This window comes from Entelurus aequoreus, linkage group LG23 (genome assembly GCF_033978785.1).
Source record: "Entelurus aequoreus isolate RoL-2023_Sb linkage group LG23, RoL_Eaeq_v1.1, whole genome shotgun sequence".
Taxonomy (NCBI): domain Eukaryota; kingdom Metazoa; phylum Chordata; class Actinopteri; order Syngnathiformes; family Syngnathidae; genus Entelurus; species Entelurus aequoreus.
In genome coordinates, this window is record NC_084753.1 from 34026918 (window position 1) to 34050882 (window position 23965).

At 41.0% G+C, this 23965-nt stretch overlaps 1 protein-coding gene across 2 annotated transcripts in view; it reads right to left on the bottom strand.

Moving 5' to 3' along the window:
- The window catches only part of LOC133641033 (vacuolar protein sorting-associated protein 29), an 88982-nt gene that overhangs the window by 58141 nt on the left and 6876 nt on the right, over window positions 1–23965 (bottom strand). For both annotated transcript variants that reach the window (XM_062034832.1, XM_062034831.1), the window contains exons 2-3: window positions 23029–23220; window positions 22728–22963 (exon numbers count right to left, since the gene is read on the bottom strand). In XM_062034832.1, coding sequence (XP_061890816.1) covers window positions 22728–22963; window positions 23029–23220 — 428 coding nt within the window. The remainder of the gene's footprint in view (window positions 1–22727; window positions 22964–23028; window positions 23221–23965) is intronic.

Sequence of the window (23965 nt, forward strand, 5' to 3'; positions counted from 1 at the left end):
GGGGGTCAAATTAGAGGTCAAAGATGTAAAAAACAGTGTTTTTAGGACATTTTTGTCAAAAATGGTAAATTGCCAATTTCCTGTTGATTTTCGCCCGAGAATGTGTCATTATGAGTTGTAGGTCTAGAGCAGACCTACATACAGGTTTTTGTTTCATGTCTCTACGACCTTCCTAGTGGGAGTTACAGGCAGTCTGTTTTTTTTTTTTTCTAGGGGGCGCTAGAGCTCAATTTTGTTTTTGGGGGTTTGGTTTTGTTATTAACAAGCAATTTTCGCAGGTCCTGACTTGTGTGTCAAATTTGGTGAGTTTTGGAGCATGTTAAGTGGGTCAAATTGCTGTTCGAAGAGGCGGCCGGTATAATAATAATAATAATAATAATAATAATAAACATTACAATTTCAATAGGGTCCTTTCGTCCCATTGCAAAAGGACTCCCTTTGGGATTCCTTTTGAAAAGGTCCTGTGCGGACCCTAATTAAAGCTGCAAGCAGCATTGGTCGGGTCCGCCTTTTGGCCGGTGCTAGTCCTAGGTGTCCAATATTTTAGTCCAGTGGTAGTCCTGAGTGAGACCTACATAGAGGTTTTTGTTTCGTGTCTCTACGATATTGGTACTGGGAGTTAGAGGAAGTTGTGTCTGAGTTCACATTGTCATTATAGGCTATTGTGTGTATTGAGGCCAAAGAAGGTCTAATCGCAGTTTCGTTGTCATTTTTGGCACCGTAGCAACTTTAGTGCTGCGGGTCTTTGAAGGCTCGTAAAATCAAAACGGTAGCACTAATCACAACGCCGTCGTCAACTTTTAATCAGAAGGGTTCAATCTCTCTCCTGTAGCAGTTTGAAGCCGAAACGACAAACGCGCTCAGAGGAGATAATGTTTGATGTTTGGTGACCGTTTGGTACAAAAATGTTGTTTTGAAATGGAGATAACAAACTTCCTGTTGATTTTTGCTGAAGGGTGTCAATGTATGAAATGTAGGTCTAAATGAGACCTACGTAGAGGTATTTTTTTCATGTCTCTACGACGTTCCTACCGGAAGTTACAAGCAGTTTTGTCCGATTTTTCCTCTGAGGAGCAGTTTTTTCTCATTTTTTTCCAAAAATTATGTAGAGCACAATTTTGAGTTTTGGGATTCGGTTTTTTTTTTAGATCACAGTTTCCACCAGTCCCAATGTGTGTGAGAAGTTTGGTGAGTTTTGAAGTATTTTAAGGGGGTCAAATTAGAGGTCAAAGAGGCAAAAACGTGTTTTTTTAGTACAAATTTGTCTTGAAGGGGAAATTGCCAACTTCCTGTTGGTTTTTGCCCGAGGATGTAAAATTATGAAATGTAGGTCTAAGTATGTCCTACATACAGGTTTTTGTTTCATGTCTCTACGACCTTCCTAGTGGGAGTTACAGGCAGTTTGTTTTTTTTTTTTCCTAGGGGGCGCTAGAGCTCAATTTTTATGTTTGGGGTTTGGTTTTGTTATTTTGTTGAATTTTTCGCAGGTTCTGACTTGTGTGTCAAATTTGGTGAGTTTTGGAGCATGTTAAGTGGGTCAAATTAGCGTTCTTTGTGGGGTCGGTAAAATAATAATAATAATTAAAGCTGCAAGCAGCATTGGTCGGGTCCGCCTTCTGGCAGGTGCTAGTCCTAGGTGTCCAATACTTTTGTCCAGTGGTAGTCCTGAGTGAGACCTACATAGAGGTTTTTGTTTTGTGTCTCTACGATATTGGTACTGGGAGTTAGAGGAAGTTGTGTCTGAGTTCACATTGTCATTATAGGCTATTGTGTGTATTGAGGCCAAAGAAGGTCTAATTGCATTTTCGTTGTCATTTTTGGCACCGTAGCAACTTTAGTGCTGCGGGTCTTTGAAGGCTCGTAAAATCAAAACGGTAGCACTAAATAAAAATCCGTATAGAACTTTTAATCAGAAGGGTTCAATCTCTCTCCTGTAGCAGTTTGAAGCTGAAACGACAAACGCGCTCAGAGGAGATAATGTTTGATGTTTGGTGACCGTTTGGTACAAAAATGTTGTTTTGAAATGGAGATAACAAACTTCCTGTTGATTTTTGCTGAAGGGTGTCAATGTATGAAATGTAGGTCTAAATGAGACCTACGTAGAGGTATTTTTTCATGTCTCTACGACGTTCCTACCGGAAGTTATAAGCAGTTTTGTCTGAGTTTTCCTCTAAAAAGCATTTTTTTCTCTGTTTTATTAAAAAATTGCTCTAGAGCACAATTTTGAGTTTCGGGGTTCGGTTTTTTTTTGAGATCGCAATTTCTACCAGTCCCAATGTGTGTGCGAAGTTTGGTGAGTTTTGAAGTATTTTAAGGGGGTCAAATTAGAGGTCAAAGATGTAAAAAACAGTGTTTTTAGTACATTTTTGTCAAAAAAGGTAAATTGCCAATTTCCTGTTGATTTTCGCCCGAGAATGTGTCATTATGAGTTGTAGGTCTAGAGCAGACCTACATACAGGTTTTTGTTTCATGTCTCTACGACCTTCCTAGTGGGAGTTACAGGCAGTTTGTTTTTTTTTTTTCCTAGGGGGCGCTAGAGCTCAATTTTGTGTTTTGGGGTTAGGTTTTTATATTAAAGTCTGCTGGCACACTTTTTGGATGTGTGTAAAAAATTTGGTGAGTTTTGAAGTATGTTAAGGGGGTGAAAGTAGTGCGCAAAGCTGCGGAATAATAATAATAATTAAAGCTGCAAGCAGCATTGGTCGGGTCCGCCTTCTGGCAGGTGCTAGTCCTAGGTGTCCAATACTTTTGTCCAGTGGTAGTCCTGAGTGAGACCTACATAGAGGTTTTTGTTTCGTGTCTCTACGATATTGGTACTGGGAGTTAGAGGAAGTTGTGTCTGAGTTCACATTGTCATTATAGGCTATTGTGTGTATTGAGGCCAAAGAAGGTCTAATTGCAGTTTCGTTGTCATTTTTGGCACCGTAGCAGCATCAGTGCTGCGGGTCTTTGAAGGCGCGTAAAATCAAAACGGTAGCACTAATCACCACTCTTACGTCAACTTTTAATCAGAAGGGTTCAATCTCTCTCCTGTAGCAGTTTGAAGCCGAAACGACAAACGCGCTCAGAGGAGATAATGTTTGATGTTTGGTGACCGTTTGGTACAAAAATGTTGTTTTGAAATGGAGATAACAAACTTCCTGTAGATTTTTGCTGAAGGGTGTCAATGTATGAAATGTAGGTCTAAATGAGACCTACGTAGAGGTATTTTTTTCATGTCTCTACGACGTTCCTACCGGAAGTTACAAGCAGTTTTGTCAGAGTTTTCCTCTGAGGAGCAGTTTTTTGTCTTTTTTTTTCAAAAATTATGTAGAGCACAATTTTGAGTTTTGGGATTCGGTTTTTTTTTTAGATCGCAGTTTCCACCAGTCCCGATGTGTGTGAGAAGTTTGGTGAGTTTTGAAGTATTTTAAGGGGGTCAAATTAGAGGTCAAAGAGGCAAAAACGTGTTTTTTTAGTACAAATTTGTCTTGAAGGGGAAATTGCCAACTTCCTGTTGGTTTTTGCCCGAGGATGTAAAATTATGAAATGTAGGTCTAAGTATGTCCTACATACAGGTTTTTGTTTCATGTCTCTACGACCTTCCTAGTGGGAGTTACAGGCAGTTTGTTTTTTTTTTTTCCTAGGGGGCGCTAGAGCTCAATTTTTATGTTTGGGGTTTGGTTTTGTTATTTTGTTGAATTTTTCGCAGGTTCTGACTTGTGGGTCAAATTTGGAGAGTTTTGGAGCATGTTAAGTGGGTCAAATTAGCGTTCTTTGTGGGGTCGGTAAAATAATAATAATAATAATAATAAAACATTACAATTTCAATAGGGTCCTTTCGTCCCATTGCAAAAGGACTCCCTTTGGGATTCCTTTTGAAAAGGTCCTGTGCGGACCCTAATTAAAGCTGCAAGCAGCATTGGTCGGGTCCGCCTTCTGGCAGGTGCTAGTCCTAGGTGTCCAATACTTTTGTCCAGTGGTAGTCCTGAGTGAGACCTACATAGAGGTTTTTGTTTCGTGTCTCTACGATATTGGTACTGGGAGTTAGAGGAAGTTGTGTCTGAGTTCACATTGTCATTATAGGCTATTGTGTGTATTGAGGCCAAAGAAGGTCTAATCGCAGTTTCGTTGTCATTTTTGGCACCGTAGCAGCATCAGTGCTGCGGGTCTTTGAAGGCTCGTAAAATCAAAACGGTAGCACTTAATCATTATCCGTCGTCAACTTTTAATCAGAAGGGTTCAATCTCTCTCCTGTAGCAGTTTGAAGCGGAAACGACAAACGCGCTCAGAGGAGATAACGTTTGATGTTTGGTGACCGTTTGGTACAAAAATGTTGTTTTGAAATGGAGATAACAAACTTCCTGTTGATTTTTGCTGAAGGGTGTCAATGTATGAAATGTAGGTCTAAATGAGACCTACGCAGAGGTATTTTTTTCATGTCTCTACGACGTTCCTACCGGAAGTTACAAGCAGTTTTGTCAGATTTTTCCTCTGAGGAGCAGTTTTTTGTCAGTTTTTTTTAAAAATTATGTAGAGCACAATTTTGAGTTTTGGGGTTTGGTTTTTTTTTTAGATCGCAGTTTCCACCAGTCCCGATGTGTGTGAGAAGTTTGGTGAGTTTTGAAGTATTTTAAGGGGGTCAAATTAGAGGTCAAAGACGTAAAAAGGAGTGTTTTTAGTAAATTTTGGTCTAAAATGGGAAATTGCCAATTTCCTGTTGGTTTTTGCCCGAAGATGTGAAATTATGAATTGTAGGTCTAAGTGAGACCTACATACTGGTTTTCGTTTCATGTCTCTACGACCTTCCTAGTGGGAGTTATCGTAGGTTGTCTTCCTAGGGGGCGCTAGAGCGCAATTGTGATTTTTTGGGTTAGGTTTTTTGATTATGTGGTCTGGACTCTTTTTCCAATGTGTGGAAAAAATTTGGTGAGTTTTGAAGCATGTTAAGGGGGGCAAAGTAGTGCGCGACGGTGCGGAAGGAGAATAATAATAATAATAATAATAATAAAACCTTACAATTTCAATAGGGTCCTTTCGTCCCATTGCAAAAGGACTCCCTTTGGGATTCCTTTTGAAAAGGTCCTGTGCGGACCCTAATAAAACCTTACAATTTCAATAGGGTCCTTTCGTCCCATTGCAAAAGGACTCCCTTTGGGATTCCTTTTGAAAAGGTCCTGTGCGGACCCTAATTAAAGCTGCAAGCAGCATTGGTCGGGTCCGCCTTCTGGCAGGTGCTAGTCCTAGGTGTCCAATACTTTTGTCCAGTGGTAGTCCTGAGTGAGACCTACATAGAGGTTTTTGTTTCGTGTCTCTACGATATTGGTACTGGGAGTTAGAGGAAGTTGTGTCTGAGTTCACATTGTCATTATAGGGTATTGTGTGTATTGAGGCCAAAGAAGGTCTAATCGCAGTTTCGTTGTCATTTTTGGCACCGTAGCAGCATCAGTGCTGCGGGTCTTTGAAGGCTCGTAAAATCAAAACGGTAGCACTAAATAAAAATCCGTACGCATCTTTTAATCAGAAGGGTTCAATCTCTCTCCTGTAGCAGTTTGAAGCCGAAACGACAAACGCGCTCAGAGGAGATAATGTTTGATGTTTGGTGACCGTTTGGTACAAAAATGTTGTTTTGAAATGGAGATAACAAACTTCCTGTTGATTTTTGCTGAAGGGTGTCAATGTATGAAATGTAGGTCTAAATGAGACCTACATAGAGGTATTTTTTTCATGTCTCTACGACGTTCCTACCGGAAGTTACAAGCAGTTTTGTCAGAGTTTTCCTCTGAGGAGCAGTTTTTTCTCTATTTTTTCCAAAAATTATGTAGAGCACAATTTTGAGTTTTGGGATTCGGTTTTTTTTTTAGATCACAGTTTCCACTAGTCCCGATGTGTGTGCGAATTTTGGTGAGTTTTGAAGTATTTTAAGGGGGTCAAATTACAGCTCAAAAATCAAAAATGAGTGTTTTTAGTCATTTTTTGTCTTGAAGGGGAAATTGCCAACTTCCTGTTGGTTTTCGCCCGAAAAAGTAAAATTATGAATTGTAGGTCTAAGTGAGACCTACATACAGGTTTTTGTTTCATGTCTCTACGACCTTCCTAGTGGGAGTTAGAGGCAGTTTTCTACTTAGGGGGCGCTAGAGAGCAATGTTGATTTTTTGGGTGTGATTTTTGAATAACTTCATCTGGCCCACTTTTTGGATGTGTGCAAAAAATTTGGTGAGTTTTGAAGCATGTTAAGGGGGGCAAAGTAGTGCGCGACGGTGCGGAAGAAAAAAGAATAATAATAAAACCTTACAATTTCAATAGGGTCCTTTCGTCCCATTGCAAAAGGACTCCCTTTGGGATTCCTTTTGAAAAGGTCCTGTGCGGACCCTAATTAAAGCTGCAAGCAGCATTGGTCGGGTCCGCCTTCTGGCAGGTGCTAGTCCTAGGTGTCCAATACTTTAGTCCAGTGGTAGTCCTGAGTGAGACCTACATAGAGGTTTTTGTTTCGTGTCTCTACGATATTGGTACTGGGAGTTAGAGGAAGTTGTGTCTGAGTTCACATTGTCATTATAGGCTATTGTGTGTATTGAGGCCAAAGAAGGTCTAATTGCATTTTCGTTGTCATTTTTGGCACCGTAGCAACTTTAGTGCTGCGGGTCTTTGAAGGCTCGTAAAATCAAAACGGTAGCACTAAATAAAAATCCGTATAGAACTTTTAATCAGAAGGGTTCAATCTCTCTCCTGTAGCAGTTTGAAGCCGAAACGACAAACGCGCTCAGAGGAGATAATGTTTGATGTTTGGTGACCGTTTGGTACAAAAATGTTGTTTTGAAATGGAGATTACAAACTTCCTGTTGATTTTCGCTGAAGGATGTCAATCTATGAAATGTAGGTCTAGACAAGACCTACATAGAGGTATTTGTTTCATGTCTCTACGACGTTCCTACCGGAAGTTATAAGCAGTTTTGTCTGAGTTTTCCTCTAAAAAGCAGTTTTTTCTCAGTTTTATGTAAAAATTGCTCAAGGGCACAATTTTGATTTTCGGGGTTCGGTTATTTTTTGAGATCGCAATTTCTACCAGTCCCGATGTGTGTGAGAAGTTTGGTGAGTTTTGAAGTATTTTAAGGGGGTCAAATTAGAGGTCAAAGATGTAAAAAACAGTGTTTTTAGTACATTTTTGTCAAAAAAGGTAAATTGCCAATTTCCTGTTGATTTTCGCCCGAGAATGTGTCATTATGAGTTGTAGGTCTAGAGCAGATCTACATACAGGTTTTTGTTTCATGTCTCTACGACCTTCCTAGTGGGAGTTACAGGCAGTTTGTTTTTTTTTTTTCCTAGGGGGCGCTAGAGCTCAATTTTGTTTTTTGGGGTTAGGTTTTTATATTAAAGTCTGCTGGCCCACTTTTTGGATGTGTGTAAAAAATTTGGTGAGTTTTGAAGCATGTTAAGGGGGTCAAAGTAGTGCGCAACGGAGCGGAAGAATAATAATAATAATTAAAGCTGCAAGCAGCATTGGTCGGGTCCGCCTTCTGGCAGGTGCTAGTCCTAGGTGTCCAATACTTTTGTCCAGTGGTAGTCCTGAGTGAGACCTACATAGAGGTTTTTGTTTCGTGTCTCTACGATATTGGTACTGGGAGTTAGAGGAAGTTGTGTCTGAGTTCACATTGTCATTATAGGCTATTGTGTGTATTGAGGCCAAAGAAGGTCTAATCGCAGTTTCGTTGTCATTTTTGGCACCGTAGCAGCATCAGTGCTGCGGGTCTTTGAAGGCTCGTAAAATCAAAACGGTAGCACTAAATAAAAATCCGTATAGAACTTTTAATCAGAAGGGTTCAATCTCTCTCCTGTAGCAGTTTGAAGCCGAAACGACAAACGCGCTCAGAGGAGATAACGTTTGATGTTTGGTGACCGTTTGTAACAAAAATTTAGTTTTGAAGGAGGAATAGCAAATTTCCTGTCGATTTTTGCTGAAGGATGTCAATCTATGAAATGTAGGTCTAGGCGAGACCTACATAGAGGTATTTGTTTCATGTCTCTACGACGTTCCTACCGGAAGTTACAAGCAGTTTTGTCAGAGTTTTCCTCTGAGGAGCAGTTTTTTCTCTTTTTTTTCCAAAAATTATGTAGAGCACAATTTTGAGTTTTGGGATTCGGTTTTTTTTTTAGATCACAGGTTCCACCAGTCCCGATGTGTGTGAGAAGTTTGGTGAGTTTTGAAGTATTTTAAGGGGGTCAAATTACAGCTCAAAAATCAAAAATGAGTGTTTTTAGTCATTTTTTGTCTTGAAGGGGAAATTGCCAACTTCCTGTTGGTTTTCGCCCGAAGAAGTGAAATTATGAATTGTAGGTCTAACTGAGACCTACATACAGGTTTTTGTTTCATGTCTCTACGACCTTCCTAGTGGGAGTTAGAGGCAGTTTTCTTCCTAGGGGGCGCTAGAGAGCAGTGTTGATTTTTGGGTATTTTTTTTAACCCTAAAGTGTGCTGTCCCCGGGGTTTAATGTGTATGTCAAATTTGGTGAGTTTTGAAGCATGTTAAGGGGGGCAAAGTAGTGCGCGACCGTGCGGAAGAATAATAAAGAATAATAATAAAACCTTACAATTTCAATAGGGTCCTTTCGTCCCATTGCAAAAGGACTCCCTTTGGGATTCCTTTTGAAAAGGTCCTGTGCGGACCCTAATAATAAAGAATAATAAAACATTACAAATTCAATAGGGTCCTTTCGTCCCATTGCAAAAGGACTCCCTTTGGGATTCCTTTTGAAAAGGTCCTGTGCGGACCCTAATTAAAGCTGCAAGCAGCATTGGTCGGGTCCGCCTTCTGGCAGGTGCTAGTCCTAGGTGTCCAATACTTTAGTCCAGTGGTAGTCCTGAGTGAGACCTACATAGAGGTTTTTGTTTCGTGTCTCTACGATATTCGTACTGGGAGTTAGATGAAGTTGAGTCTGAGTTCACATTGTCATTATAGGGTATTGTGTGTATTGAGGCCAAAGAAGGTCTAATCGCAGTTTCGTTGTCATTTTTGGCACCGTAGCAGCATCAGTGCTGCGGGTCTTTGAAGGCTCGTAAAATCAAAACGGTAGCACTTAATCATTATCCGTCGTCAACTTTTAATCAGAAGGGTTCAATCTCTCTCCTGTAGCAGTTTGAAGCCGAAACGACAAACGCGCTCAGAGGAGATAATGTTTGATGTTTGGTGACCGTTTGGTACAAAAATGTTGTTTTGAAATGGAGATAAAAAACTTCCTGTTGATTTTTGCTGAAGGGTGTCAATGTATGAAATGTAGGTCCAGGCAAGACCTACATAGAGGTATTTTTTTCATGTCTCTACGACGTTCCTACCGGAAGTTACAAGCAGTTTTGTCAGAGTTTTCCTCTGAGGAGCAGTTTTTTCTCTTTTTTCCCCAAAAATTATGTAGAGCACAATTTTGAGTTTTGGGATTCGGTTTTTTTTTTAGATCGCAGTTTCCCGCAGTCCCGATGTGTGTGCGAATTTTGGTGAGTTTTGAAGTATTTTAAGGGGGTCAAATTACAGCTCAAAAATAAAAAATGAGTGTTTTTAGTCATTTTTTGTCTTGAAGGGGAAATTGCCAACTTCCTGTTGGTTTTCGCCCGAAGAAGTAAAATTATGAATTGTAGGTCTAACTGAGACCTACATACAGGTTTTTGTTTCATGTCTCTACGACCTTCCTAGTGGGAGTTAGAGGCAGATTTCTACCTAGGGGGCGCTAGAGTGCAATTGTGATTTTTTGGGTTTGGTTTATTTACTAAAGTGGGCTCTACCCGAGTTTGGATGTGTGTAAAAAATTTGGTGAGTTTTGAAGCATGTTAAGGGGGGCAAAGTAGTGCGCGACGGTGCGGAATAATAATAATAAAGAATAATAAAACATTACAATTTCAATAGGGTCCTTTCGTCCCATTGCAAAAGGACTCCCTTTGGGATTCCTTTTGAAAAGGTCCTGTGCGGACCCTAATTAAAGCTGCAAGCAGCATTGGTCGGGTCCGCCTTCTGGCAGGTGCTAGTCCTAGGTGTCCAATACTTTTGTCCAGTGGTAGTCCTGAGTGAGACCTACATAGAGGTTTTTGTTTCGTGTCTCTACGATATTGGTACTGGGAGTTAGAGGAAGTTGTGTCTGAGTTCACATTGTCATTATAGGGTATTGTGTGTATTGAGGCCAAAGAAGGTCTAATTGCATTTTCGTTGTCATTTTTGGCACCGTAGCAACTTTAGTGCTGCGGGTCTTTGAAGGCTCGTAAAATCAAAACGGTAGCACTAATCACCACTCGTTCGTCAACTTTTAATCAGAAGGGTTCAATGTCTCTCCTGTAGCAGTTTGAAGCCGAAACGACAAACGCGCTCAGAGGAGATAATGTTTGATGTTTGGTGACCGTTTTGTACAAAAATGTTGTTTTGAAGGAGGAATAGCAAACTTCCTGTTGATTTTTGCTGAAGGATGTCAATCTATGAAATGTAGGTCTAGGCAACACCTACATAGAGGTATTTTTTTCATGTCTCTACGACGTTCCTACCGGAAGTTACAAGCAGTTTTGTCAGAGTTTTCCTCTGAGGAGCAGTTTTTTCTCTTTTTTTTCCAAAAATTATGTAGAGCACAATTTTGAGTTTTGGGATTCGGTTTTTTTTTTAGATCACAGTTTCCACCAGTCCCGATGTGTGTGAGAAGTTTGGTGAGTTTTGAAGTATTTTAGGGGGGTCAAATTACAGCTCAAAAATCAAAAATGAGTGTTTTTAGTCATTTTTTGTCTTGAAGGGGAAATTGCCAACTTCCTGTTGGTTTTCGCCCGAAGAAGTGAAATTATGAATTGTAGGTCTAACTGAGACCTACATACAGGTTTTTGTTTCATGTCTCTACGACCTTCCTAGTGGGAGTTAGAGGCATTTTTCTTCCTAGGGGGCGCTAGAGAGCAATGTTGATTTTTGGTATTTTTTTTTACCACTAAAGTGTGCTGTACCCGGGGTTTAATGTGTATGTCAAATTTGGTGAGTTTTGAAGCATGTTAAGGGGGGCGTAGTAGTGCGCAAAGCTGCGGAATAATAATAAAGAATAATAATAATTAAAGCTGCAAGCAGCATTGGTCGGGTCCGCCTTCTGGCAGGTGCTAGTCCTAGGTGTCCAATACTTTTGTCCAGTGGTAGTCCTGAGTGAGACCTACATAGAGGTTTTTGTTTCGTGTCTCTACGATATTGGTACTGGGAGTTAGAGGAAGTTGTGTCTGAGTTCACATTGTCATTATAGGCTATTGTGTGTATTGAGGTCAAAGAAGGTCTAATCGCAGTTTCGTTGTCATTTTTGGCACCGTAGCAGCATCAGTGCTGCGGGTCTTTGAAGGCTCGTAAAATCAAAACGGTAGCACTAAATACAAATCCGTACAGAACTTTTAATCAGAAGGGTTCAATCTCTCTCCTGTAGCAATTTGAAGCCGAAACGACAAACGCGCTCAGAGGAGATAATGTTTGATGTTTGGTGACCGTTTGGTACAAAAATGTTGTTTTGAAATGGAGATAACAAACTTCCTGTTGATTTTTGCTGAAGGGTGTCAATGTATGAAATGTAGGTCTAAATGAGACCTACGTAGAGGTATTTGTTTCATGTCTCTACGACGTTCCTACCGGAAGTTACAAGCAGTTTTGTCTGATTTTTCCTCTGAGGAGCAGTTTTTTCTCTTTTTTTTTCAAAAATTATGTAGAGCACAATTTTGAGTTTTGGGATTCGGTTTTTTTTTTAGATCACAGTTTCCACCAGTCCCGATGTGTGTGCGAATTTTGGTGAGTTTTGAAGTATTTTAAGGGGGTCAAATTAGAGGTCAAAAATCAAAAAAGAGTGTTTTTAGTCATTTTTTGTCTTGAAGGGGAAATTGCCAACTTCCTGTTGGTTTTCGCCCGAAGAAGTGAAATTATGAATTGTAGGTCTAACTGAGACCTACATACAGGTTTTTGTTTCATGTCTCTACGACCTTCCTAGTGGGAGTTAGAGGCATTTTTCTTCCTAGGGGGCGCTAGAGAGCAATGTTGTTTTTTGGTATTTTTTTTTACCACTAAAGTGTGCTGTACCCGGGGTTTAATGTGTATGTCAAATTTGGTGAGTTTTGAAGCATGTTAAAGGGGGCTAAGCAGCGCGCGACGGTGCGGAAGAAAGAAAAATAATAATAATAATAAAACCTTACAATTTCAATAGGGTCCTTTCGTCCCATTGCAAAAGGACTCCCTTTGGGATTCCTTTTGAAAAGGTCCTGTGCGGACCCTAATTAAAGCTGCAAGCAGCATTGGTCGGGTCCGCCTTCTGGCAGGTGCTAGTCCTAGGTGTCCAATACTTTTGTCCAGTGGTAGTCCTGAGTGAGACCTACATAGAGGTTTTTGTTTCGTGTCTCTACCATATTGGTACTGGGAGTTAGAGGAAGTTGTGTCTGAGTTCACATTGTCATTATAGGCTATTGTGTGTATTGAGGCCAAAGTAGGTCTAATCGCAGTTTCGTTGTCATTTTTGGCACCGTAGCAACTTTAGTGCTGCGGGTCTTTGAAGGCTCGTAAAATCAAAACGGTAGCACTAAATAAAAATCCGTACGCATCTTTTAATCAGAAGGGTTCAATCTCTCTCCTGTAGCAGTTTGAAGCCGAAACGACAAACGCGCTCAGAGGAGATAATGTTTGATGTTTGGTGACCGTTTGGTACAAAAATGTTGTTTTGAAATGGAGATTACAAACTTCCTGTTGATTTTCGCTGAAGGATGTCAATCTATGAAATGTAGGTCTAGACGAGACCTACATAGAGGTATTTGTTTCATGTCTCTACGACGTTCCTACCGGAAGTTACAAGCAGTTTTGTCAGAGTTTTCCTCTGAGGAGCAGTTTTTTCTCTTTTTTTTTCAAAAATTATGTAGAGCACAATTTTGAGTTTTGGGATTCGGTTTTTTTTTTAGATCACAGTTTCCACCAGTCCCAATGTGTGTGAGAAGTTTGGTGAGTTTTGAAGTATTTTAAGGGGGTCAAATTAGAGGTCAAAAATCAAAAATGAGTGTTTTTAGTCATTTTTTGTCTTGAAGGGGAAATTGCCAACTTCCTGTTGGTTTTCGCCCGAAGAAGTGAAATTATGAATTGTAGGTCTAACTGAGACCTACATACAGGTTTTGGTTTCATGTCTCTACGACCTTCCTAGTGGGAGTTATAGGCAGTTTTCTACCTAGGGGGCGCTAGAGAGCAAGTGTATTTTTTTGGGTTTGGTTTTTTGACTAAAATCTGCTGGCACACTTTTTGGATGTGTGTAAAAAATTTGGTGAGTTTTGAAGCATGTTAAGGGGGGCGAAGTAGTGCGCAAAGCTGCGGAAGAAGAAACAAAGAAGAAGAAGAAGAAGAAGAATTAAAGCTGCAAGCAGCATTGGTCGGGTCCGCTTTTTGGCAGGTGCTAGTCCTAGGTGTCCAATACTTTAGTCCAGTGGTAGTCCTGAGTGAGACCTACATAGAGGTTTTTGTTTCGTGTCTCTACGATATTGGTACTGGGAGTTAGAGGAAGTTGTGTCTGTGTTTTTTTCCTAGGTGCTGCGGCACAGTGGTTGTTTTCTTTGAAGGTGCGTAAAATCACAGCAGCGGATCCATTTCACATTGTCATTATAGGCTATTGTGTGTATTGAGGCCAAAGAAGGTCTAATCGCAGTTTCGTTGTCATTTTTGGCACCGTAGCAACTTGAGTGCTGCGGGTCTTTGAAGGCTCGTAAAATCAAAACGGTAGCACTAATCACAACGCCGTCGTCAACTTTTAATCAGAAGGGTTCAATCTCTCTCCTGTAGCAGTTTGAAGCCGAAACGACAAACGCGCTCAGAGGAGATAATGTTTGATGTTTGGTGACCGTTTGGTACAAAAATGTTGTTTTGAAATGGAGATAACAAACTTCCTGTTGATTTTTGCTGAAGGGTGTCAATGTATGAAATGTAGGTCTAAATGAGACCTACGTAGAGGTATTTTTTTCATGTCTCTACGACGTTCCTACCGGAAGTTACAAGCAGTTTTGTCAGAGTTTTCCTCTGAGGAGCAGTTTTTTGTCAGTTTTATAAAAAAATTGCTGTAGAGCACAATTTTGAGTTTCGGGGTTCGGTTATTTTTTGAGAGCGCAATTTCTACCAGTCCCGATGTGTGTGAGAAGTTTGGTGAGTTTTGAAGTATTTTAAGGGGGTCAAATTAGAGGTCAAAGATGTAAAAAACAGTGTTTTTAGGACATTTTTGTCAAAAATGGTAAATTGCCAATTTCCTGTTGATTTTCGCCCGAGAATGTGTCATTATGAGTTGTAGGTCTAGAGCAGACCTACATACAGGTTTTTGTTTCATGTCTCTACGACCTTCCTAGTGGGAGTTACAGGCAGTTTGTTTTTTTTTTTTCCTAGGGGGCGCTAGAGCTCAATTTTGTGTTTTGGGGTTAGGTTTTTATATTAAAGTCTGCTGGCACACTTTTTGGATGTGTGTAAAAAATTTGGTGAGTTTTGAAGCATGTTAAGGGGGGCGAAGTAGTGCGCAAAGCTGCGGTATAATAATAATAATAATAATAATAAAGAATAATAAAACATTACAATTTCAATAGGGTCCTTTCGTCCCATTGCAAAAGGACTCCCTTTGGGATTCCTTTTGAAAAGGTCCTGTGCGGACCCTAATAATAAAACATTACAATTTCAATAGGGTCCTTTCGTCCCATTGCAAAAGGACTCCCTTTGGGATTCCTTTTGAAAAGGTCCTGTGCGGACCCTAATTAAAGCTGCAAGCAGCATTGGTCGGGTCCGCCTTCTGGCAGGTGCTAGTCCTAGGTGTCCAATACTTTTGTCCAGTGGTAGTCCTGAGTGAGACCTACATAGAGGTTTTTGTTTCGTGTCTCTACGATATTGGTACTGGGAGTTAGAGGAAGTTGTGTCTGAGTTCACATTGTCATTATAGGGTATTGTGTGTATTGAGGCCAAAGAAGGTCTAATCGCAGTTTCGTTGTCATTTTTGGCACCGTAGCAACTTTAGTGCTGCGGGTCTTTGAAGGCTCGTAAAATCAAAACGGTAGCACTTATTAAAAATCCGTTCGGAACTTTTAATCAGAAGGGTTCAATCTCTCTCCTGTAGCAGTTTGAAGCCGAAACGACAAACGCGCTCAGAGGAGATAATGTTTGATGTTTGGTGACCGTTTGGTACAAAAATGTTGTTTTGAAATGGAGATAACAAACTTCCTGTTGATTTTTGCTGAAGGGTGTCAATCTATGAAATGTAGGTCTAGGCGAGACCTACATTAGAGGTATTGGTTTCATGTCTCTACGACGTTCCTACCGGAAGTTACAAGCAGTTTTGTCAGATTTTTCCTCTGAGGAGCAGTTTTTTCTCTGTTTTTTGAAAAAAATTATGTAGAGCACAATTTTGAGTTTTGGGATTCGGTTTTTTTTTTAGATCGCAGTTTCCCGCAGTCCCGATGTGTGTGCGAATTTTGGTGAGTTTTGAAGTATTTTAAGGGGGTCAAATTACAGCTCAAAAATCAAAAATGAGTGTTTTTAGTCATTTTTTGTCTTGAAGGGGAAATTGCCAACTTCCTGTTGGTTTTCGCCCGAAGAAGTAAAATTATGAATTGTAGGTCTAACTGAGACCTACATACAGGTTTTTGTTTCATGTCTCTACGACCTTCCTAGTGGGAGTTAGAGGCAGTTTTCTACCTAGGGGGCGCTAGAGTGCAATTGTGATTTTTTGGGTTTGGTTTTTTGACTAAAGTCTGCTGGCACACTTTTTGGATTTGTGTAAAAAATTTGGTGAGTTTTGAAGCATGTTAAGGGGGGCGTAGTAGTGCGCAAAGCTGCGGAAGAAGAAACAAAGAAGAAAAATAAAACATTACAATAACAATAGGTTCCTTTGTAACCAGTACAAAGGACTCCCTGAGGGAGTCCTTTGTACAGGGTACAGGGCGGACCCTAATAATAATAAAACCTTACAAATTCAATAGGGTCCTTTCGTCCCATTGCAAAAGGACTCCCTTTGGGATTCCTTTTGAAAAGGTCCTGTGCGGACCCTAATAAAACCTTACAAATTCAATAGGGTCCTTTCGTCCCATTGCAAAAGGACTCCCTTTGGGATTCCTTTTGAAAAGGTCCTGTGCGGACCCTAATTAAAGCTGCAAGCAGCATTGGTCGGGTCCGCCTTCTGGCAGGTGCTAGTCCTAGGTGTCCAATACTTTTGTCCAGTGGTAGTCCTGAGTGAGACCTACATAGAGGTTTTTGTTTCGTGTCTCTACCATATTGGTACTGGGAGTTAGAGGAAGTTGTGTCTGAGTTCACATTGTCATTATAGGCTATTGTGTGTATTGAGGCCAAAGAAGGTCTAATTGCAGTTTCGTTGTCATTTTTGGCACCGTAGCAACTTTAGTGCTGCGGGTCTTTGAAGGCTCGTAAAATCAAAATGGTAGCCCTAATCTCAACGCCGTCGTCAACTTTTAATCAGAAGGGTTCAATCTCTCTCCTGTAGCAGTTTGAAGCCGAAACGACAAACGCGCTCAGAGGAGATAATGTTTGATGTTTGGTGACCGTATGGTACAAAAATGTTGTTTTGAAATGGAGATAACAAACTTCCTGTTGATTTTTGCTGAAGGGTGTCAATGTATGAAATGTAGGTCTAAATGAGACCTACGTAGAGGTATTTTTTTCATGTCTCTACGACGTTCCTACCGGAAGTTACAAGCAGTTTTGTCAGAGTTTTCCTCTGAGGAGCACTTTTTTGTCAGTTTTTTCCAAAAATTATGTAGAGCACAATTTTGAGTTTTGGGGTTCGGTTTTTTTTTTAGATCTTAAATCCCAACTGTCCCAATGTGTGTGAGAAGTTTGGTGAGTTTTGAAGTATTTTAAGTGGGTCAAATTAGAGGTCAAAGACGTAAAAAGGAGTGTTTTTAGTAAATTTTGGTCTAAAATGGGAAATTGCCAATTTCCTGTTGGTTTTTGCCCGAAGATGTGAAATTATGAATTGTAGGTCTAAGTGAGACCTACATACTGGTTTTTGTTTCATGTCTCTACGACCTTCCTAGTGGGAGTTATCGTAGGTTGTCTTCCTAGGGGGCGCTAGAGCGCAATTGTGATTTTTTGGGTTAGGTTTTTTGATTATGTGGTCTGGACTCTTTTTCCAATGTGTGGAAAAAATTTGGTGAGTTTTGAAGCATGTTAAGGGGGGCGAAGTAGTGCGCGACGGTGCGGAAGGAGAATAATAATAATAATAAAACCTTACAATTTCAATAGGGTCCTTTCGTCCCATTGCAAAAGGACTCCCTTTGGGATTCCTTTTGAAAAGGTCCTGTGCGGACCCTAATTAAAGCTGCAAGCAGCATTGGTCGGGTCCGCCTTCTGGCAGGTGCTAGTCCTAGGTGTCCAATACTTTAGTCCAGTGGTAGTCCTGAGTGAGACCTACATAGAGGTTTTTGTTACGTGTCTCTACGATATTGGTACTGGGAGTTAGAGGGAGTTGTGTCTGAGTTCACATTGTCATTATAGGCTATTGTGTGTATTGAGGCCAAAGAAGGTCTAATCGCAGTTTCGTTGTCATTTTTGGCACCGTAGCAGCATCAGTGCTGCGGGTCTTTGAAGGCGCGTAAAATCAAAACGGTAGCACTAATCACAACGCCGTCGTCAACTTTTAATCAGAAGGGTTCAATCTCTCTCCTGTAGCAGTTTGAAGCCGAAACGACAAACGGGCTCAGAGGAGATAATGTTTGATGTTTGGTGACCGTTTGGTACAAAAATGTTGTTTTGAAATGGAGATAACAAACTTCCTGTTGATTTTTGCTGAAGGGTGTCAATGTATGAAATGTAGGTCTAGGCGAGACCTACATTAGAGGTATTGGTTTCATGTCTCTACGACGTTCCTACCGGAAGTTACAAGCAGTTTTGTCAGATTTTTCCTCTGAGGAGCAGTTTTATCTCTTTTTTTTCCAAAAATTATGTAGAGCACAATTTAGAGTTTTGGGATTTGGGTTTTTTTTTACATCACAGTTTCCACCAGTCCCAATGTGTGTGAGAAGTTTGGTGAGTTTTGAAGTATTTTAAGGGGGTCAAATTAGAGGTCAAAAATCAAAAATGAGTGTTTTTAGTCATTTTTTGTCTTGAAGGGGAAATTGCCAACTTCCTGTTGGTTTTCGCCCGAAGAAGTGAAATTATGAATTGTAGGTCTAACTGAGACCTACATACAGGTTTTTGTTTCATGTCTCTACGACCTTCCTAGTGGGAGTTAGAGGCATTTTTCTTCCTAGGGGGCGCTAGAGAGCAATGTTGATTTTTGGTATTTTTTTTTACCACTAAAGTGTGCTGTACCCGGGGTTTAATGTGTATGTCAAATTTGGTGAGTTTTGAAGCATGTTAAGGGGGGCGTAGTAGTGCGCAAAGCTGCGGAATAATAATAAAGAATAATAATAATAATAAAACCTTACAATTTCAATAGGGTCCTTTCGTCCCATTGCAAAAGGACTCCCTTTGGGATTCCTTTTGAAAAGGTCCTGTGCGGACCCTAATAATAATAAAACCTTACAATTTCAATAGGGTCCTTTCGTCCCATTGCAAAAGGACTCCCTTTGGGATTCCTTTTGAAAAGGTCCTGTGCGGACCCTAATTAAAGCTGCAAGCAGCATTGGTCGGGTCCGCCTTCTGGCAGGTGCTAGTCCTAGGTGTCCAATACTTTAGTCCAGTGGTAGTCCTGAGTGAGACCTACATAGAGGTTTTGGTTTCGTGTCTCTACGATATTGGTACTGGGAGTTAGAGGAAGTTGTGTCTGAGTTCACATTGTCATTATAGGCTATTGTGTGTATTGAGGCCAAAGAAGGTCTAATCGCAGTTTCGTTGTCATTTTTGGCACCGTAGCAACTTTAGTGCTGCGGGTCTTTGAAGGCGCGTAAAATCAAAACGGTAGCACTAATCACCACTCTTTCGTCAACTTTTAATCAGAAGGGTTCAATCTCTCTCCTGTAGCAGTTTGAAGCCGAAACGACAAACGCACTCAGAGGAGATAATGTTTGATGTTTGGTGACCGGTTGTAACAAAAATGATGGTTTGAAGGAGAAATAGCAAACTTCCTGTTGATTTTTGCTGAAGGATGTCAATCTATGAAATGTAGGTCCAGGCAAGACCTACATAGAGGTATTTTTTTCATGTCTCTACGACGTTCCTACCGGAAGTTACAAGCAGTTTTGTCAGATTTTTCCTCTGAGGAGCAGTTTTTTCTCTTTTTTTCCCAAAAATTATGTAGAGCACAATTTTGAGTTTTGGGATTCGGTTTTTTTTTTAGATCGCAGTTTCCACCAGTCCCAATGTGTGCGCGAATTTTGGTGAGTTTTGAAGTATTTTAAGGGGGTCAAATTACAGCTCAAAAATCAAAAATGAGTGTTTTTAGTCATTTTTTGTCTTGAAGGGGAAATTGCCAACTTCCTGTTGGTTTTCGCCCGAAGAAGTGAAATTATGAATTGTAGGTCTAACTGAGACCTACATACAGGTTTTTGTTTCATGTCTCTACGACCTTCCTAGTGGGAGTTAGAGGCAGTTTTCTACCTAGGGGGCGCTAGAGTGCAACTGGGATTTTTTGGGTTTGGTTTTTTGACTAAAGTCTGCTGGCACACTTTTTGGATGTGTGTAAAAAATTTGGTGAGTTTTGAAGCATGTTAAGGGGGGCGAAGTAGTGCGCAAAGCTGCGGAAGAAAAAAGAAAGAATAATAAAACCTTACAATTTCAATAGGGTCCTTTCGTCCCATTGCAAAAGGACTCCCTTTGGGATTCCTTTTGAAAAGGTCCTGTGCGGACCCTAATAATAAAACATTACAATTTCAATAGGGTCCTTTCGTCCCATTGCAAAAGGACTCCCTTTGGGATTCCTTTTGAAAAGGTCCTGTGCGGACCCTAATTAAAGCTGCAAGCAGCATTGGTCGGGTCCGCCTTCTGGCAGGTGCTAGTCCTAGGTGTCCAATACTTTTGTCCAGTGGTAGTCCGGAGTGAGACCTACATAGAGGTTTTTGTTTCGTGTCTCTACGATATTGGTACTGGGAGTTAGAGGAAGTTGTGTCTGAGTTCACATTGTCATTATAGGCTATTGTGTGTATTGAGGCCAAAGAAGGTCTAATCGCAGTTTCGTTGTCATTTTTGGCACCGTAGCAGCATCAGTGCTGCGGGTCTTTGAAGGCTCGTAAAATCAAAACGGTAGCACTTAATCATTATCCGTACGCATCTTTTAATCAGAAGGGTTCAATCTCTCTCCTGTAGCAGTTTGAAGCGGAAACGACAAACGCGCTCAGAGGAGATAACGTTTGATGTTTGGTGACCGTTTGGTACAAAAATGTTGTTTTGAAATGGAGATAACAAACTTCCTGTTGATTTTTGCTGAAGGGTGTCAATGTATGAAATGTAGGTCTAAATAAGACCTACGTAGAGGTATTTTTTTCATGTCTCTACGACGTTCCTACCGGAAGTTACAAGCAGTTTTGTCAGATTTTTCCTCTGAGGAGCAGTTTTTTCTCTTTTTTTCCCAAAAATTATGTAGAGCACAATTTTGAGTTTTGGGATTCGGTTTTTTTTTTAGATCACAGTTTCCACCAGTCCCGATGTGTGTGAGAATTTTGGTGAGTTTTGAAGTATTTTAAGGGGGTCAAATTACAGCTCAAAAATCAAAAATGAGTGTTTTTAGTCATTTTTTGTCTTGAAGGGGAAATTGCCAACTTCCTGTTGGTTTTCGCCCGAAGAAGTGAAATTATGAATTGTAGGTCTAACTGAGACCTACATACAGGTTTTTGTTTCATGTCTCTACGACCTTCCTAGTGGGAGTTAGAGGCATTTTTCTTCCTAGGGGGCGCTAGAGAGCAATGTTGATTTTTGGTATTTTTTTTTACCACTAAAGTGTGCTGTACCCGGGGTTTAATGTGTATGTCAAATTTGGTGAGTTTTGAAGCATGTTAAGGGGGGCTAAGTAGTGCGCGACCGTGCGGAATAATAAAGAAAGAATAATAATAAAACCTTACAATTTCAATAGGGTCCTTTCGTCCCATTGCAAAAGGACTCCCTTTGGGATTCCTTTTGAAAAGGTCCTGTGCGGACCCTAATTAAAGCTGCAAGCAGCATTGGTCGGGTCCGCTTTTTGGCAGGTGCTAGTCCTAGGTGTCCAATACTTTTGTCCAGTGGTAGTCCTGAGTGAGACCTACATAGAGGTTTTTGTTTCGTGTCTCTACGATATTGGTACTGGGAGTTAGATGAAGTTGTGTCTGAGTTCACATTGTCATTATAGGCTATTGTGTGTATTGAGGCCAAAGAAGGTCTAATTGCAGTTTCGTTGTCATTTTTGGCACCGTAGCAGCATCAGTGCTGCGGGTCTTTGAAGGCTCGTAAAATCAAAACGGTAGCACTAATCACCACTCTTACGTCAACTTTTAATCAGAAGGGTTCAATCTCTCTCCTGTAGCAGTTTGAAGCCGAAACGACAAACGCGCTCAGAGGAGATAATGTTTGATGTTTGGTGACCGTTTGGTACAAAAATGTTGTTTTGAAATGGAGATTACAAACTTCCTGTTGATTTTCGCTGAAGGATGTCAATCTATGAAATGTAGGTCTAGACAAGACCTACATAGAGGTATTTGTTTCATGTCTCTACGACGTTCCTACCGGAAGTTATAAGCAGTTTTGTCTGAGTTTTCCTCTACAAAGCAGTTTTTTCTCAGTTTTATGTAAAAATTGCTCAAGGGCACAATTTTTATTTTCGGGGTTCGGTTATTTTTTGAGATCGCAATTTCTACCAGTCCCGATGTGTGTGCGAAGTTTGGTGAGTTTTGAAGTATTTTAAGGGGGTCAAATTAGAGGTCAAAGACGTAAAAAACAGTGTTTTTAGTACATTTTTGTCTTGAAGGGGAAATTGCCAACTTCCTGTTGGTTTTCGCCCGACGATGTAAAATTATGAGTTGTAGGTCTTTAGCAGACCTACATACAGGTTTTTGTTTCATGTCTCTACGACCTTCCTAGTGGGAGTTACAGGCAGTTTGTTATTTTTTTTTCCTAGGGGGCGCTAGAGCTCAATTTTATTTTTTGGGGTTAGGTTTTTATATTAAAGTCTGCTGGCACACTTTTTGGATGTGTGTAAAAAATTTGGTGAGTTTTGAAGCATGTTAAGGGGGGCGAAGTAGTGCGCAAAGCTGCGGAAGAAGAAAGAAAGAAAGAAAGAAAGAATAATAATAAAACCTTACAATTTCAATAGGGTCCTTTCGTCCCATTGCAAAAGGACTCCCTTTGGGATTCCTTTTGAAAAGGTCCTGTGCGGACCCTAATAATAAAGAATAATAAAACATTACAATTTCAATAGGGTCCTTTCGTCCCATTGCAAAAGGACTCCCTTTGGGATTCCTTTTGAAAAGGTCCTGTGCGGACCCTAATAATAAAGAATAATAAAACATTACAATTTCAATAGGGTCCTTTCGTCCCATTGCAAAAGGACTCCCTTTGGGATTCCTTTTGAAAAGGTCCTGTGCGGACCCTAATAAAACCTTACAATAACAATAGGTTCCTTTCGTCCCATTGCAAAAGGAACTACCTTTGGGATTCCTTTGACAATGGTCCTGTGCGGACCCTAATAAAACGCTAGAAATACAATAGGGTCCTCTGTCCCAAAGGGACTCGGTCCCTAATAACTGCAATACACTAATATATATGTAAATAGCATTTTCCATCAGTATGGTCATCTTCTTTGAGCATATTACCGTAAGTTTTGCCCAGTTGACACACGACACAAACATGTACCTTTCCAGCGCAGTGTAGGCCCCGGTGGCGGACCCCGGGTTGATGTAGAACTTGTTCTCGTTCTCAAAGGCCTCAAACTTGTGCGTGTGGCCCGAGATGAGGATGTCCACGTCCAGCTGCCTCTGCAGCAGCGCCAGGCTGGCCATGTCCCCCCACGGGATCACCTGGTGCCCGTGGATCAGCCCGATCTTGAACTGGCCCACCGTCACCACCTTCTGCTCCGGGTAGTTCAGGTTCTGACAGGGCGCACAAAAGAAACGGTTGGAAGTTTTGAAGGGCGTCGTTCGGACGCTAAACGGACCTCGTCGAAGTCCCCGCGGACGATGTGGACGTCGCCCGCGAGAGTCTTCAGGTAGTCGTAGCTCTCCTTGGTGCACAGGTTGCCCGTGCAAAGGATGTGCTGGATCTTCCCCGGGACCAGCAGCTTCTTGAACTTGGCTGGCAGGGTGTTGCACCGGTGGGGGATGTGCAGGTCGCCTAAGACCAGGACCAACTGGTGGAGTCGCAGGCACAAAAGGAGAGGTTAGATGCCCGTCAGTGACACGAGTGGACCAAGAGGGTCTCCGTGAGGTACACCCGAGTTGATTCATCCAGCAGGGAAACACCACCAGGAGCTCCGAGCAGAGTGTTACTTGATTCAACCACGTCCAGGTTAGCTCCGTAGAGTGGGGGAACACAACAAGCCATGTCACAGTCCCTCCAGGATTTTACTTTTTTGTGATTATCAGATTTTTTTCAAGAACCTTGCATCAGCTGGTGAGTTCATTCATTTGTTTTTACTTACCAAAAATCATAGTTGTATTAACTTCCAGCTCCTGCTGGCTCACACAAATATTAGAACTAAATATCACAAGTATTCACAGCCTTTGCTCAATACTTTGTGGATGCACCTTTGGCAGCAATTACAGGCTCAAGTCTTTTTGAATACGATGCCAAATATCTTTGGGCAGTTTGGCCCATTCCTCTTTGCAGCACCACTCAACCTCCTTCAGGTTAGGTGGGAAGCGTTGGATGTTTCTACACATTGCTGCATTCATCTTAGTCTAGTCAGGGAGTGTTAGAATAATTATGTATATATTATCACACAACGTTTATGCTTAAGGGCCGTTGCTATAATTTTTGTCAGTTGTGCTGAAGTGGTATTTTCCAAAAGATTGCAAGCCAGTCTGGTATCAGCGTTTGTGTCCAGGAACGGCCTGCTGACTGCCAAGGCCGAACACCGCCGTGACGCAGACAGA